The sequence below is a fragment of the Nestor notabilis genome, unplaced genomic scaffold (genome assembly GCF_000696875.1).
Source record: "Nestor notabilis isolate BGI_N333 unplaced genomic scaffold, ASM69687v1 scaffold5069, whole genome shotgun sequence".
NCBI classification, from domain to species: domain Eukaryota; kingdom Metazoa; phylum Chordata; class Aves; order Psittaciformes; family Psittacidae; genus Nestor; species Nestor notabilis.
The window spans coordinates 33275-50827 of record NW_009943221.1 but is presented as its reverse complement, the minus strand read 5'-3'; the positions used below and the strand labels follow the sequence as shown (position 1 = coordinate 50827).

Genomic DNA, 17553 nt, shown 5'->3' with positions numbered 1-17553 from the left:
TCCTCCTTTTCCTGGGTTTAGCTGAGGGTCTTGCGTGTCTGATTCTTATTGTAGTGTCTGAATCCAGGGCTACCATCACTTCTCCATTCTCAGTGTCTGACTTGCCTTTGAAATCTCTGAGTAGTTTGTGTGTAAACTTCCTTTGATTTTCAGCAAGGACATTGTGTTTGCTCTTGTTTCTGCTGTACATCATTGTTTTCCTTCTTTACGTCGCATTCAGTAATTTTGAAAGCATTTTGTTTATCATCAGACTGATGAAATGCAAGGATAATTTCCATGCTGGTTTTTATTTCTCATAAAAGTGTAAGTACTGTAAAATCTTACAGGGAAATTATTGGTGCTAATGTGTTTCCTTTCAAATAATTAATTCCAAAGAGCTTCATCCTGAAAAGCCCAACTCAAAGTGGTTGCATTCTGCCTGTTTATGTAAATCCCTGTTGTTATTGTGTACTACATCTTAAAAATCTAAATCATTTTCAAGAACTGCTGTTGCCAAGGTCTTCTGGGAAGTGAGACAAGAAACAGAGTATTTGCTGGAAAAGCCTGAAGACCTTTTATCTCACTGCTGACTGTAGTATGTGTATTTTATTATTTCTGCACTGACTGGTAAGAAAAGGAATTATTTTTTTTCCTTTTTTTTTCTTTTTTTTTGTTTTTTTTTTTTTTTTTTTTTTCGTTTTTTTTGTGTTTTTGTTTTTTTTTTTTTTTTTTGTTTGATTTGGTTTGGTTTTGGTTTGTTTTAAATGTTCCCAGAAATTTTAGCATGTGTGTTTGGAGTTTATTTTGGTTTGGTTTTGGGGGAAGTTTTTTGTCTTGATAGCCTTTCCATTGTGTGTGGGGCTACTTTATAAGGTAATATTTTCATTAATGGTCATTTTCTCTGTGTCCGTACATATTGTCTGGTATGAGAGCACTGATCTGGGGATTTTTTTTTTTTATTTTTTTTTTTTTCAAGAATTGGCAGCTTTTTGTGTAGATAATGGAGACTCTTATGTCAACCTTAGCAATCCATTAGTGGTCCCATTTGCAAAAACGAAATAAGAATGCCACAATTCAAGGTCTTTCAAAATTGTATTTCAGTAGACATATTACCCCTGTGGGGCTGCCAGAGACTCAGTAGCCTACTTGACAGATAAGCAGGCAGTCTGGGGGCCAGGGAGGCTCCTAAAAAGGCTCCTGGACCCCTGGGGGGGTCCTCCTGTCTGCCCAACAGCCAGTGACCTTGACTTCTCCTCAGTTGTTTGGAAAGCTTCTACTGCTCTGCATATCTAATGTTTGCTGACTTGGAGAAAGGTCAGATTAGTTTTTATTCTGGTAGCAGGTTGATGTGTTTTGAAAATAAGTAGAGTTAGCTATTTAGAAATAGTCCCTTGAGTAAAATACAATTCATGCCTTCTCAGTGTATGCAGTTGTGAGCTTATAAAAGCTTTTGAAGAAGAGCCTCTGTGGTTTGTAATGCCTCAAATGTCTTTTTTAACCTGTAAAGGCAGTAAGCCACAGACAAGGGAGAGCCAAGGAGCATGTGGAGGAGGGAGCTATAAGTTACTTTGAGATCTAAATCTGTTCTAAGCATTGCCTCTTGGCCTTTTCTGCAACTAGGATACCAGGCTAGATGTGTCTTTGGTCTGATCTTGTACTGGTATTTGTGTGTTTATATATATACACATACATATATATATACACATATATATATGTATATATACTAATATATACACACACATATATATACACTGATATGATGAAGTACGACTGAAACTTCTTTATCATAAAAGCAATTCTTTGTAAATTATGTTTTATAGGTGTTTGATTTTTATAGCAATTCAGTTTAAACATTCAGATATGTTTTGAAGAGAGTGATTGCATTTGTCTTCCATACCATTCAAAGTCAGAACAGGTTCAAAAGAGCTTGTAAATGTTAAGGAACATGTCCTTCCTTTTCCTTGAATGAGAAGTATTTAAAGACTGAAATAAGAAAAAAATTATTCTTTATTGGGGAAAAACATTCAGTTCTCACTGGTCTTCTGCAGATTTGTTTTGCTTTGCCCCTTGCAGTGCAGAATATTGTCAGGTAGCAAGTAAAGGACTGTGCAGACCCATAAATCCCATAAAGACATTCCAGTGGTCCTATGTTGCAGAAATCCTGTTAAAGAGAAAAACCTTCTTTGGTGTTTAGAGGTGCCATTCAATGTTGTTGCTTCTGAACCAGTGCTGACTGAAAGAGAGGGTAAAATGTGAGAACCAGAAAGCTTTGGAGGGAGGGGAAGTGATGGAGATGTGCTGCTGTTGGTGATGTGGGTGGGTAGACATGTCAAAGTGCATCTTGTGAGCTGGGTACAGAAAGAGAAATGAAAGGCTTTGTGAAAAGGGTCCTTCTGCTAAATCACTTTTTAATTTAAGGTCTCATAAATGTGACCACTGGAGGATGGGGTAGAAAACAGCCAGTGTAGCCATGGCTCCAGTATTCTAGGGAGGGAGCTACATCTCCTTCCCATTTACCTTAGATTGCTGTTATAATAATTGGGAGTAGGACTCTGGATTTTGCTCTGCATAGAGTTTCAAAGCACTGTGGAAAAATGTAGTCTGTTGTGTTCCAACAAGTATAGTTAATCTTTTGGTAGAAATGCTGTTTTCTGTTGATGCATGGAGAAATAAAGTAATGGTATGTTAAAAATCAACATACTTGAGTAAGACCTTGGACACTGGCATGCTTCACCTACTTAAATTAGGTATTGCAGCACTGAGAGGCTTTCTGTCAGAAACACTCACAGAAAATGAATGCAAGATCAACATCAGCCTCCCCAGTATGGGGCCTGGTGGTGACCTTCCCACAGTGACATATTAAAGAAGAGAGTCCTTCTGAGAACTAAGCAATTATCCTGCTGCTGCAAACCAAAGCATTAAAAGAAAAAGGAAAAAAAAGTTTTTGAAAAAGGGTTTCTGAAAAATTGTTTTCATATTTTCCTGGTTTAAGCCTTTAGAATTCATTGTTTTCAGTTTTTTCTCTTAACTATGTGAGGAAGGATGACATACTTGTTTTTGTCCGAGATGCTCCTTTGCTGTCATGGTCTTACAGAATGGGGCTTTGTGCAGAATAACCTGGCTTTTTTAAACGTCTGCCCCTCAGAGTGCTGCTCTGTGACCTAAGCTTTCTGCCTTACTTCTTCCTTTTTGCTCTTTGCTTTCTCCTGGGCATCCATCTCTGTCTTTGCACAGTCATTCTATCTGTTCGCCTCTTGTTCATCCTCTTAAAGCAGGGGGAGGGAGTTAAAGAAAAATTAATCTAGGTTTGTACACGTGGGAAGATGAGTAACAAATATTTAGTGGATTTAGTAGTTAGCATTTGATCGTCATGCTTGCCTCTTCTGGTTTCTTTTTATCCTTACTATGTTTTGATGTAGAGTGGAAGTGCTGGGGGTCAGATTTCTCAGTCACACGAGTTACGTGTGTGAAGTACTGAGGTGCTTCTTTTATGGCTTTATGGGACTCTGGTCCCATTGTTTGTGAATGTGGAGGGAAGGTAGGCAGAAATGCCTGTGATTCTTAATGTCCCACAGGACAGGCATGTATACGCTCTGAACTGATGATGATCCCAGTGCTGCTAGGATCCCCAATTGGGAGCTGCCTCTAAAATGTCTTCATCATATTGCTGTGTTGTTTCAATCTGGGGCAGGAGTTGTTAGTGCTAGTTCTCTGTCTTGATGCTGGCTAGGAAACATTAAGACAAAAAAATGGGTCACCTTCACTTACAGTGGACCCAAACTGGTACTGTACAATAAGGGGCAGACCGCATAGTACACAAAATCTCACAGTGGCTCAGGGTGGGAAGGAATAAAGTCCATGGCGGAGGACTAGGAATAAAAGCCATAAATCTAAGCTTGTCAAACTCCTAGTTTGGCCAAAATAATGAGCTGTGTTTTCTGTAGTTGCTTGAAGGCTGTGGTGGCACATGGAGCAGGACAGGAGAAGATGGGCCAGTATGGCAGGATAACAATCTTGAAACAACCTTGGAAACTTCTCAGAGATCCCTACTGATGATGTGAGCATGGAAAATAGGAAATCTGTAATCCAGGAGGTGGCTTTGTAGAATTACTCTGTTTTGTGTATGAACCTGCAATGTGAGTCTGAGTGAGTCCACAATAATGTTGAGAATTTATTTCTGCAATAAGGTTTTCATTTTCCATTCTTTATAATTTATTGCTAATTAATCCATCTTATTCTACAGACATACATCTTCAAATGTAGAAAAATAAGTTTTTGATCCAGGTTTAACTATGAAAACTCTGTAGAATATTAAAAAATCAGCTACCATTTCAACTGATCCATATAATGCCTTTGTATAAGAAAATAATCCCTATTTTCAAATTGTTTTTTAATGCAAATTTGTCCTGTCTGAAAGAAACTTGGCATATTGCATGCTGTATAAACATTGCTTAGGAATCACCAAGTAAAGAAGAAGTTATCAGGTGTGTTCAGATGGATGTCAGGTTCTGCACTACATACTTAATAATCCTGAGCAGACAGAGGCGGGACTGGCACATGGAGACCTTCCTGAATCTCTGACCTTGCTCTGCCTGCTTTGGTTTCTTCAACTTGACCAACAGAAATTCAAGTGCAGAGACACTAATGAAAATGCTATTTACCCTTTGGCAGAAGGTTTATAACAACTTGGTCTGTCTCATATTGGATCTTCCTGCTCCAGTGAGGATGCCCACCTGTATGTCAGTGCAACTGCCACTCACTGTCTGAGCTTGAGCTGCCAGAGGTGCTAGCTTCAATGGCTCTTTACTAAGCACGAGCTTCTCATTTCTTTAGGCTCCCTATTCTTGCTGTCCTTGGGGGGTTGTTTTTAATTTTTTAATACACTAGGTGTGAAAACCCCCCACTGATTTAGAGTGCAGGAATGACAATTTTGTTTCCATCTATTGACAGCTAGTGGTACTTGTCCTTACTGCAGCTCAGAGTTAGAGAGAGTGTATGTATATACATATGCACCTTTTAAGTACCAATTTTTCTTTTCACTTGTCTTTTGGATATCTGATTCTTTCCATTCAGCTGGGTACTATGCATAACCCTCTCAGGCTAAATACCACTGGCTGAAAAATTCACAGCTGGTGTTCCAGGGTAGGAAATACTGTGTATGTTTAATGTACATTCCCTGACATGTAGTTTGGACTTGTTATACAGACTTGATTAGTATGCTGAAATGAAAAATATGTTCTCTGTGAACAACAGAATATGACTTTATTATATTTAGCCTTTTTGTATATCATACAGCTGAAGTAGCTACTAATGTAATTTGGCAGTATTAGAGGTTAATCATACTGTTGCAGGTGGTTTTATCTTTTCATCAACTTTGAAAGTTAAGAATAACAAGCTTTAGACTGTTCTAGAAGGAAGCGATAAATACATTTGGATGATAAAAAACTTCAGGCTTATGCTTCAGCTTCAGCCCTGTAGCTTGTGAGCATTCAGATGTTTCTGGGACCTGTTTTCTGCGCCAAACACAGCCCATGTTGTATTGATGTGGAAGGCTACATTCTGCTGTTGTGTACAAGAGCCTTGTGAGGATAAGATCTGTGCAATTTGTATTTTGCATGTCTGTAGAAATAAATTTTGCTTAATTGGTTGCAGTTAGGTACATCTCTTTGAAGCCACTGGGACTGACCATCCATTGTGACATCCCTGGTCCAACTATCAGGCACAAAGTTGAGCCTTTGTCTGATGCACTGCTTTAGTAGTGTCACTGGGGAGGTGGGACATGCTCCACATGTCTTGAGCTCAGCAAATGCAGAAAGACAAACCCTGAATGTCTTTTAATTCCTAAAAGTAAAGTGCTGCAGGTAGCATTCTACTAGAATCCTGTTTTCTGATTCATGTACCAGCATAAGGGTTATTCCCATACCAGTTATAATTCACTCATCCTTTAAAAAAGAGATCCACCAAAACATTCAACTAAAGCAATCCCAGGATGTGTCTAAATCATTTAATAAGTGAGTCCTCACTGAGTGCTGCACATCTGCTGTCTTTAGTAGAGCATGAACTGCAAATTCTGTATTTCATGGCTTATGCACCCAAGTCCCTTTTAATGTCCTTCCCATAGAAGGATCACCTTCTGCAGAGACTGATCTGTAAACACAAACTTTTCCGTATTATTTCAGTCTAATGAAGATTTTCAGCTTCTGGATTCCTCTCAAAGGGATAATCTAGTGTATGACTATTGTTATAATATGTACAGTGCTCTGCAATTTTTATGTTTGTTGTCTTGTTTTGTAGGTACTTGTTGTATAATTCCCAACAAGCTCACGTAACATTTCTGAGTAAACGTCATTATTTTCAGAAAAACAGTATTATACCTGACAATAATAGATCTTTCCTCTCTTGTGCAGTCTGTTGGTTTCTGGCTTTTTTGTTGTTTTTCTAGCCAACAACTTGCTTGACTTTGATTCCTTAAGACTTACTCTGTACTAATCCCTTGAAAATCTGTACAGTCTTTTCACAAGACACCTCAGTCATCAGTCAGGCTTCAGTGAAGGTGGAAAAGTAGCCAAATCGTGGCATCGACACTAGATGGAAAGCTGTTCTTAAAATCTTGTGTTGATGTGCAATTTAACTTTCACATCAGTCTTTTTTCAATTACGCAGCATCTTTAGCCCTCAGCAGACTTTGACCAAACCCTCATCCCCCTCAATACTGTAAAGTTGAACCTCTAATATAATTACAGAAGAAGGAATATAACTTTTATGACAAGGTAAAAGATTTCACTTTAGCTACAACATTAAGCTTCTGCTTGTGAAAAAAATTACACAAGTAAATTTTCTAAACTTATTCCATTAGTGTGTTGCAAATATCATGGGATGCATTTGCTTTTGTGCTCGTGTGTATGGAGAGTTAATGGATGAGGTGTTGATGCAGTCACAGCGAACTGCATGTATTCAGATTTATTATTATGGGTTATGTCCCAGACATTTTAGGCCAAGGACAGAGGCAGGATGTAAGGAACAAAATGATAGATATCTAAAGGGGGAAAGAAAAAAGATCCACAATGCCAGATTCTTTGTAAAATAGAGAAATGATACATTCAGGACGGCTATTGAAAGGCTTATTTGCAAACTGTTCTCTCTCGAAGAGAGAGTACAAGTGCTTCATGAATATTTGAAGAAAAACCAGCCCATTCTTAAGAACAAAAGAATTACTGTTATCAAAACAAAGTAAATAGAAGTGCTGTGTTATATCACGCAAATAGCTGTTCTTAGAGTGCAAGAGAGGAAAGTTGAATGATATGCAGAACTCAAAGCAGTGGTGCCAGTAAAGTAGCAGTGGTTTGCTAGAGACTACGAAATTTGTCATCACATCAAGATTTTAAGTTGATTTATTTTTATTTTTTTTAAGTACATAATAGGAATCATTAAATCTTGGGTTCATTAAAAATTGAAGTTATTCAAGCTCTTTAGTTCTTGCAGAAGGCTGAGTTTGGCAGAAATCAATCTCCTAAAAACTAGGTAAGGGAGGATAAAGGCTCCTTGGACAAAGAGCAACAAACCATGGTGTACACAGCCTATACTGGACCAAAAGTGCCTGCAAATGCCAGGTAGTGAAATAATTGGTGTATGTTACGGAAGGACACTGTTACAACCACTATTTACTTTTCTCACAGCACTTTCCTCTTTATGTAGATGTTGCATTCTAAAATTATACTATTTTTGCAACCCTTAACATGTGGAAAGTGCTTTTTGTGTTAAGGCCCTTGTATCTTGCCCCTTCCAAATACGCACTCTGCCATGAGGAATCTGTGTGCCTTTGAAGTATGTATTTTTTCCTCTCATTACTAGTATGCAATTCATGGCACAGTAATCACTACCTTCATAGGGGCATGGGCCCACAGACTATTTTGTTAGCAGTCATAGCTCTGCCATGATTATTAGTCTAATTCCTTTAGCATGGCATATGCTGTATTTCTCTAGAGGCAGTGCAACTGCTATGTCCAAAAGTAATTTTCCTTTGCTACTGTTATTTGTTATATCAGTCAAGACCTACTAACATTAGATTATATTCATAATTCTGAGTTTTCTATAAATTGGAGACCAGATTTCATTCTAGGGTAATCTTCTTGTTTCGTTTTTTGTTGGGGTTTTTTTTAAGAATTTTCTGAGGAGAGAAGTAAACTGTTTTTATATGTCACGATTGCATAAGCATCTGAAAGCAGTGTACTGGTGGGCAGCTGCAGTAGCCTTGTGTCCTTGTAACTTGTGCTGTGATGCCCCTTTGCTTCTCATGGACTTACTAGTCCTCAACATGGGAAAGAAGACAGAAGCTGTTGCTGCTTTTCCTCTCCCCTATTTCCTAATTATCCCTTACAGTTTATTTTTCCACTGCTTTCACAGCCCTCTCCTATTCCTTTTTCTGTGTCATGTGGATATTTCAGCTGCCCCAATTCTTCCATCTATGAAACTCCTGCTTTTCTTAGCAAGGATTTGTGTATAATATTTTCTGTAAAAACCACCTTTGCTATGTGCAGGTGGCACTTGCTGAAAACCCTAATGCCGTGCTGTTTACAGGTGGAAATTGCAGATTTTTATTTCCCTTGAGAACCGTTTGAATGAAGGTGTAGAGCCTTTCATTGGGATGAGTGGCGGCGAAAATGTAGCCAGAATTTAGACTTTGTCTTTAGGTTTGAGCAAGAAGACTAGAAAAAAAATCAAGACAACTGAAGCCATTATGGTAATTGTGATGTTTGTTATCTTGTTTGTTTTTTTTTCAGGGAGACTTTTCTTGAGGCAACTTTTGTTCATTTGGTCTCAAATTTGGGTTGCTGACTTTTAGCATCATCATTGAGGCCCAATAATGAGGGCAATACACAGAAGCTGGTGGATTTCATACAGAGAAATTGGTAACTAGGCATAAACACTAAACTGTCACAGGGGTGGTAATCAGCTTGTTTTTCCTGGGAAATCCTCTTTACATTAAAAATAGTGGTGGTGTCTCAAAAGCTGTATGCCAGTTCAAGCTAGTGAGTCAGAGTATAATTGTACAGATGGTACTGCAGAAGAAATTATGCTGACAGCCATAAATCATATGGGCAGCAACTGTGTTTCTCATGTGGCTTAAAGGGTATTGCGCCCGTAACTTGAAACCAGTCTTTGGTGCAAAGCTACACATTTGGCAGTATTTCGTCCCATCGTTTCTAGCATGTTATAAAAAGTAGTTCAAAATAAACAGCTGAAAAGCATCTTGCTTATTAGGGCTGTAAAGCAGTTTTCTGTATTTAAGACCAATAATTAGTTTTACTGGTTGATGCCGAAAAAGCATCATCCCAACTTGGATGGGCCCAGATGAGTACCTTTATGCAGAGTTGCTGTTGTTATGGAGTGAATGTGTAAAGAAACTTTACTCTGCACTTTAGAATGAATTATTTGGGCCCTTAATATAGGAGGTTACATGATAAATATTTTGAACTAATTTAGATGTTCTGCAGCTAGTGGTGTTCATGGATTTTCACTGTTGGTGAACTTCAACAGAGATAATTTCTTTTAATATTTTGGTGTGAGGAAAACTGTATAGTGTTATTTTTTCAGAAAAATTAAATCTTAGAGAAGTGTTAACAAATACTGTGCATGCAAATCTGAGACACCAGAGTGCAACACTTAGGGTGGTTAGTAATGCTTGACATTTGGAAAGTGAGTTGGAGTGTTTTACACAGGAAACAACGTAAGTTGTGGGTACTGTGAACTGACTAATAGAGCTGTTAGGTAAGACTTTTAACTGACGGGATGGGACAAGAAAAGGAAAAAGCATGTTATACATGTTGAATAGATGGCTGGACTTAATTAAGTACTACCTTTGTCTTCATCAACATGGTTTCCGTATCTTTGTTCTGCAATTCAGTTTTTCAGTTGCAGAGCAACTCAAGGTATAAAACTTCCCTTTTCCTAGAGAGCTTTACGTAACTGTTCTATTATCCTCTCTCCCCACTTTACCAACCCCCACCCCTCCACTGCCTTGATGTGTCACTCTTGCTGTACAAAATTTATTCCAGTTTGCTGTTATTTCAGTGCTGTTTGTTTGATGTGAGATTGGGTGATGATTGCTCAATGGAGAAAAAATAATCTTAAAGATAGATGTATATGATGAGTCTCATCATCAACTTAAATTATTGTGCATTGCAGGTGCTTCTTCTGGCGGTGTCTGAAATCGCTTCAGTGTCAGAGGCAGTTTTTCATTACAGATAATAAGGTTCAGACTTCTTAAACATCATTCAAAACATAAAATACAAGGAGCCCTAGTCAGAAAACAGTATTTTTAGCATTGCAGTTATTATGAAAAATACATAAAAATGTAGATGCCAATATAAATTTCTCCCTTGTGTGTTTATTGTTTTTGCAGGCACTATTCTGGTTGACAATATGCTGATCAAAGGGACAGCAGGAGGGCCAGACCCCACTATTGAACTCTCCTTAAAGGACAATGTAGATTATTGGGTGATCCTCGATCCTATCAGACAGACATTATACCTAAATAGCACTGGCCGAATTCTGGACAGAGATGTAAGTTTGAGGTTTGCTGTTTGTTTGGGTCTTTTATTCCCCATAAACACTGACTTCTGAATCTGCAAGTGCTCACAGAAAGACTGTAAACACAAGATCTGCTAGAGTATAGTACCTGCATCTATCTGTTGTGCCAGATGGATATGAACAGAATTAATTTGATTCTTTATTAGGACTTCTTGGGAGCATGCAGAACTTGACTGTGTGTACAGTTACTGTATGTGCATGAGCACAACAATAAAGGCCAAAAAAATAGATGTGTGGGTTGGCAGAAATATATATGTTGAACCAAACTTGACTTGTTGGTTTGACTGAATTAAAAACATTTTTATTCTGGTTTGCTGCTTTTGTCTGGAAGAAGTGCTGCTTTCCTCATGTCCCATGACACTTATTAAAAGCCTACTTTATCTCTGTATATTGACACATGAGATGTGAGAGCAAAGGAATTATGAATATTCAAATTCACTTATAAAGTTTGACATATTCAATTGAGAATATGCTAGTTTAGATTCTTTTTCTAAGGCAGCATAAAATTTGTGTGATATGCTCATTCTGAATAACGTTAAAGAAATATTGCCAAGCTAAGTTTGATTTTTATAAAAAGAAAAATTAAAATCACAAAATACAAGGAGTGTTCTTATCTATGCTAATTTCATTGAAGAGAAACACTTTAAAAATAGAGACATTTTATCACAGTGTTATAGAATTGCTGTAATTAATCAGAATCTGAAAGGAATATTGACTCAAAAGTGACTGTAATCAACATGGAAAAAGTGCTTTAAAGATTAGTTCTCCTCAGAGCGCCTGAACGTTTGTTTTGTATTAGCTCGATTGATTAATTTGTCTTCTCCCTGTGTTTTGAGATATATTCGTGAGTACTAGAAACAACATGCAAATTTTTCTTCATTTCCATTTTTTTTTCGAATTGCTAATTGAATTCAGCTGTTCTTAATTTAGTTTTAATTCAGAAGCTGTTTTCATATGTGAAGCAAAGGTATGTAGCACAGAACATGGCAGAAGGGCCATGGTGGCAAAAGAATTCTCGAAGCATCAGCAAAGAAGTCATCATTTCCTCAAGTGCCAAATGGCTGGTTGCCTTTGAGGAGGCAGACGTGCTGGAACATATTTGCCATTCCAGTTTTATTTTGAAGTCAGAGCAAAATGCAAAAGCCGCTAATGTGAGGTGAGGCTTGAGAACCACTCTTAAGAAATGTAGGGTCAAGTCTTCACCAGCCCACACAAGTTGGCATATCCATATGGCAATAGGAAACAAAAGTAATTCTTATTTCAATGCCCCTTTTAGTGACAATTTTCTATCTACAGACTCATTCATTTCAGCTGCTTTATCCAAATCTAGATGCTTTCCCAAAACGACCTTGTCAATTTATTTGATTTCTCTTACTAGAAACGGCCTGACTAAACTATCAAATACTTTATGTTATTATGAATACATATGGATGCTTTACAGTGATGTTCTTTGCAAGCACACTCAGGTTGCAAGGAAACAAGTGAAGGGTGCACATTTTCTTAATCACATCTAGGTAATATTTGTGGTTTTACATTATGTATAGGTAATATTAGTGTTTTTACGTTGGTATTTAAGGGGCTATTTCCTCATTTTTTCCTATGAACTGTAGCACTTCTTATCCCTAATACTGTAGTGCTGGGAAAAAATACTCATTTGTGTTTAAGTTTAGTGGGATATGAATAGAAAATTTGAGATTTAATGTAAAAAAACAAACCACATATAGAGTGCTAAGGTGAAATTTATGTAATGGACTTATCTGAAGGCTGTTTCCAGCCTTCAGAACCAGAACTGTACTAACCAGTAAAATGCAAAATCAGTCTAAGTGTGTGTTCTTTTTCTTTTTTTCCTTTTAATTAAAAAAAAAAAAAGCAACCAAAAGCCAACCAAAAACTATTTTTCTCATCTTTCAAGTTAAAACTATGTGAAACTATTAGTAGTACAAATAACATTTGGGGGTTTATTAAGTTGAACCTTAAAATTCAATTTTTTATTACAGAGCAAAAATTGTAGTCTGGTTCACAAATGGTGCATATACAATTGCATTCAGTATATTTGGATACTCTTCCCACTTTTGTCTCTGATGTGGCCACTTGTCAACTCCCTGCTGATTCAGTTAGCCTGATCCATCCTTTTTTTAATTATTTTTCTTGAAAGAAAATCTTATTAGATTCCATTGATTGATTTTACTAAAATGACAGTATGTTTTCCAAAGAAAATAATGTAAAAAGAAAATTCCAGACTTTTCTTCCAAAACTTTAAGTACTTAGGAAGGATGAATATTGATAAATCAGAACTGAACATAAAAGGAACTGTTAAAAAGTGTTGGGATAGTTTGTCCCAAGTACCATAAATTATTTGTTAAGTTGTGCCATTATGTATTTACATTTATTGTCTAAAAACACCTAGATTAAGTATTTGTTTAAAGACCTGATTTTAAATCTAAGCATTTACCCAGCAGAAGTGGTACAAATGTAAAAGTAATGTTGGTCCTGTACCCTGTCATATTTTATCAAAGGTGACAAACTATTTTTTGATATGTTCTTGTGACAAAGACCAAACATGTATTTTACACATCTATCTAATTACAATTATGTTTTTCTTGGCCATTGCTAATAAATCTAGGTAAACTTATTAGCATTTGAAGTTGATTAAAAGTGGTCTAAAAGCTCTTAGATCTTCTGCAAAGAATGCCAGCTTGAAAAATAAATGGAGATTAGAATGCTCGAGGCTTAAATTAAGTTACAGATATTTGGTATGTTCAATCCCAATATTAATAATAAACTAAAGGTTATAATATGTGGCATTTTCTAGGTATCTTTAAAAAAATGTATTTTCACTTACAGCCTCCAATGTCCATTCAATCCATTGTGGTGCAAGTCCAGTGTGTTAACAAAAAGGTTGGCACCATTATCAACCATGAAGTACGGATTGTGGTGAGAGATAGGAACGATAACTCGCCTCAGTTCCAGCAGCAGCAATACTATGTGGCAGTAAATGAGGTCAGAACCACTTTTTTTTTTTCTTTAGTGTGGGGTCATTGCTAAATACCAGCTTTTGTTTCTTTGACTTCTCATTTGAAAACCCAGTAAATTCAGTTGGTTTAAAATCCCTAATATTTGTATCACTTCAGAAAAACACAGCACAAACAGTATGCTTCAGTTTTTAGCATGTTTGCTGTTCTTTCTTTCTCTTAATACGAAGACAAGCATGTTTTCCATCAGGGTGCTTGTAATATTACAGAAGACACTAGAATCTGAATGAAATCTCAATGAGTGAAGCATTGTTTTCTGTTAAATTTACAAAATGTTTTCCCCCATTATGCAGTTGTATCAACAAACCTGGAAGTAAACCAAATGTATTTATGAAAGACAAATGTAAAGCAAATAGTTCAAAAGGTTTTATTAACCATATTGAAACTTGCCAAAGTGCAGTTTTGGTTTATGCTGTTTCTCTTTATTAAATGATGTCTGTGAATTAAATTCTTTTGCTTTATTTTCTTTATGGAATAGAGAGTTGTGGATTGGACTTCATATTATTTGAAGGAAAAAATTTATTTCTTTCTTAAGTTGGTTAAGTTTTTTTATGCTATTAGGGGTTGAATAATCTGCTAATAATGGGTACAAAGGATCTGTGTTTTCAGTAAGTTAGTATCCTGGGGCTTTCGTAATAAGAAGTGGGAGTGGGAACTTACATTCAGAAGTAGAGATATAGAGTGACACTGAAGAAAATGAAAAGGTGGGTCGGTCTTCTGCAGGTAAAGATTGAAAGAATTACACTTGCATTTATTAAATAAAGCTGTTAAATACATAATGAGCATTGAGTCCCTGTTGGGGTTTGGTTTTGGGTGGGTTTTTTTTTCTGTGAAAAAGAGTGATTGCTTTTATGTTGAGTGATATTAGTAGAATTGATTTACTGTTTCAAAAAAAAAAAAACCCCACCAACTTTCATGGTTTTGTGTTTTTGATTCAGCCTTTCAGTGTGTCTCCATACTGTTATGATCGCTACCTTGTTCTAAGTGACCAAGCCTATAGTGATGTGCAGGTCGTCTTGTAGGCCCCAGGAAAGGAGTGGAAGAGGGTTTGTTATGAGTTCAGCCCTAAATAAGCCAAATGTATGAAAGAAAAAAATGAAAACAACCCAGAAGCCCCAACCAAGCCCCAAATACTATCTTTGAGGAGAGACCTGAGGTTGAGATAATGGTCTACTAGTTTTTCTAATTTACTGGTCTCCCTACTGATGACACTTTTTAAATTTAGATTATTTCCCTTCAGACAAATTTGGTAATCCATCTGCTGGTGTTTCTTACCACCAGAATTTGAGGTCACAAAATCCCACCTGTATCAATATCAGTAAAGCCCTCCGTTTGCTTTTAAACTGATTTCAAGTTGGCCTTTACATGGTAATTGTAATTCCTATGTTTTTGCAGACTTGTTGCAGAAGTGCCTTCTGGTCTTGAGTAAAAGCAGCATAAACATTAGTCTGAAATGCCTGCAGTGATGCAGGTCCCGGATCACTTTGGAGACCTGCGTAATTTTTGCAGTAGACCTAAAGGCAGGTAGTACGTCAGAGCTGTAATACTAAGCAAGCAAGGATTTTCCATAATTGGAAAGAAGTTCAAGAGACTGAGTGAAAAATATACCATTTAAAATAATTTCTTTTGAAAGATTTAGCAATATTCCAAGTGCATTCAATCATTTATTTGCTTTATTATTGGGCAAAATACGGTGTTGTTTTTTCCACCAGTTGCAGTCCTGATTTAATTAGCTGCTTTGTTTCATTTTATCATTGTTATGCTTATAGCTTCTGACATGTCACCACTGTGCCCTTCAGCAGTACCCGCTGGGTTAATGCTCTCATTAATTAACAACAACAACAACAAAAAAAGTTCACAAAGCTTCTCAGACTTTCTCAAAGGTTTTAGCGGGTGATTACATTTTTTAATGGTAGTTTATTCTGCTAGTAATTGGCACTGCCTCTAGTGAATTTAACTACAGGAATGCACTGGAATAAGGGGCTTGTGGTTATTTTTTGATTACCTCTGGTCTTCTGAGTATAGTTTGCTTGTAAACTAGAAAGTATAGAAATTTCTCTGACATAATAACATAAAGCAAATCAAAGTACAAGTAGACTTCATTATTTACAGCTGCCATACGTACGAGTATCACAACTCATTTTTTTTTCTAACCAGGAAATTTTGCACGTGTCAATTTGAGTACCTACTTGTTCAGGTGCTTTAGAGGGTCATACTTGACAGTCTGTCCTATCAGCTGCCAGGCCTTTCTCTGGCTGTCCTGTGTGGGATGAAGAACATACACACTGTGGCTTTATAACCAATCTACAGTCCCTGGTGCTTGCACAAAACATTAGGTAGACTTTCCACACATACTATTTAGCCCATCTGCATGTACACAGTAAGTCCTGTTCTAACCAGCGTGACAGCTGTGTGTTCTGTCATGCTGGTTGGATCTCCCCAAAAGCATCATGATTCTACCATAAGGAAATCCCAGGCAAATATGTCCCAGGCTTGCAATTACCCCAAAATGGTTTTTTAGGGAGTAAAGTCTAGGGCTATGATTTTCCCAAATAGTCAAAACTACTATGTAATTACTGGCACCTGTAATATGAGAAAAATAGTTGTAGCTAGATTTTACTTTATTAGGTATTTTTTCTGTTTCAGAAATGTCAAGGGGTGAAAATATCTTTTTGGGCAATAGAATGTTTTTTTTTATGTCAAGTATTCTTTATATTTCAACTGTCCACAACATACTAAAATTAATTTGTAAAAGAAGCTGAGGGTAACTATAATACCAACATAAATGCTAGTTTCACACAATTGTTTTCCATTTGTACATAAAAAGATATAGTTTAAAATTAAACCCATATTTTTCCAGAAGGCTTAGAATGAGATGAATTTGGTAGGGTAGTGTCTGGTTTGGTTTACAGCAAGTGGTATCTCAATTTTTATACTTCTCTGATTGATTAGAAAAGGAGGGCATCTGCACTGAGTTAGACTAAAAGCTAAAAGACACGAAAATACAGTGTATTTTCTCTCTCAGTGGCCCCTGCACATGCTCAAAGAGCATAAGGACTGGGAAACATGAAGTGATGCTTTCCTAATGAGCTCCACCGAAGCTCCAGTCACTTGCAGTTGTAAAATACATTAGACCACAGGCAGTGTATGTAATAGTTCTTGACCAATTTTTTCTTTCCCATTTGCTTGTGAACATTTATATATTAAAATTCTTATTACAAGAAGTATTGACTAATCTGTATCAGACTCTTCTATGCTGTCACAGGCATCTGTCACAGCATCAGATGTTGCATGGGTGTAAGTTCAGAAATACCACGGTGACATTTACTTGATTTGTAAAGCCACCCTTCAGTTTTAGGAGTAGAAAATTTTATCATTAACACCTATTTGTTGATGCCTCTGTATTTCCAAGTGGTAATACTCCCTTCAGTCTCCCATCTACCTCTAGGTTCCTCCTCAAGCACCTGAACAAGAATAAAGCAAATTCCATGCCTTAAGGCAAGCTTTCCACATCCTTCAAAATATATGCATTCATTAGTCTCATAACTATGTGGTTTCTCTTATGAAAAAGAGATCCTTCCTTTCCTTCTCTACACAAGGTCTTCCATAGCCCTTTTCATCATGTCTTGTCTCATCCCTGCCTGAGATAAGAAATACCATAATTTCTCACTGTACTGCTTCAAATATCTTCATCTGGGTCCTAAAAATCCTAAGAAACCTCTATTTATAGGTAGTGTCTCTAGCATTTGGATCTATTCTGCATATTGTCAATCAACCCTTAGGGATGTTTTCTTCTGTTATTCACATACTTCTACATGTAGAAGACCCCTGGGTGAGGTGATCCAATTAAAACGTGCGGAGAACTTAATGTTTCCCTTCAGTGCATGTGTGCTTTGAAAATGTGTCTTTTGCATTTAAGTATTATTATTGCATGTTTATTGAAGAAATATTTT

General features: G+C 36.8%; 1 protein-coding gene across 1 annotated transcript in view; it reads left to right on the top strand.

Moving 5' to 3' along the window:
- Positions 1-17553, top strand: part of LOC104411408 (protocadherin-15-like) — a gene marked incomplete at its 3' end in the record, with an annotated part of 112241 nt that overhangs the window by 79960 nt on the left and 14728 nt on the right. Inside the window, exons 3-4 of the mRNA XM_010021818.1 lie at positions 10381-10541; positions 13413-13568. Coding sequence (XP_010020120.1) covers positions 10381-10541; positions 13413-13568 — 317 coding nt within the window. The remainder of the gene's footprint in view (positions 1-10380; positions 10542-13412; positions 13569-17553) is intronic.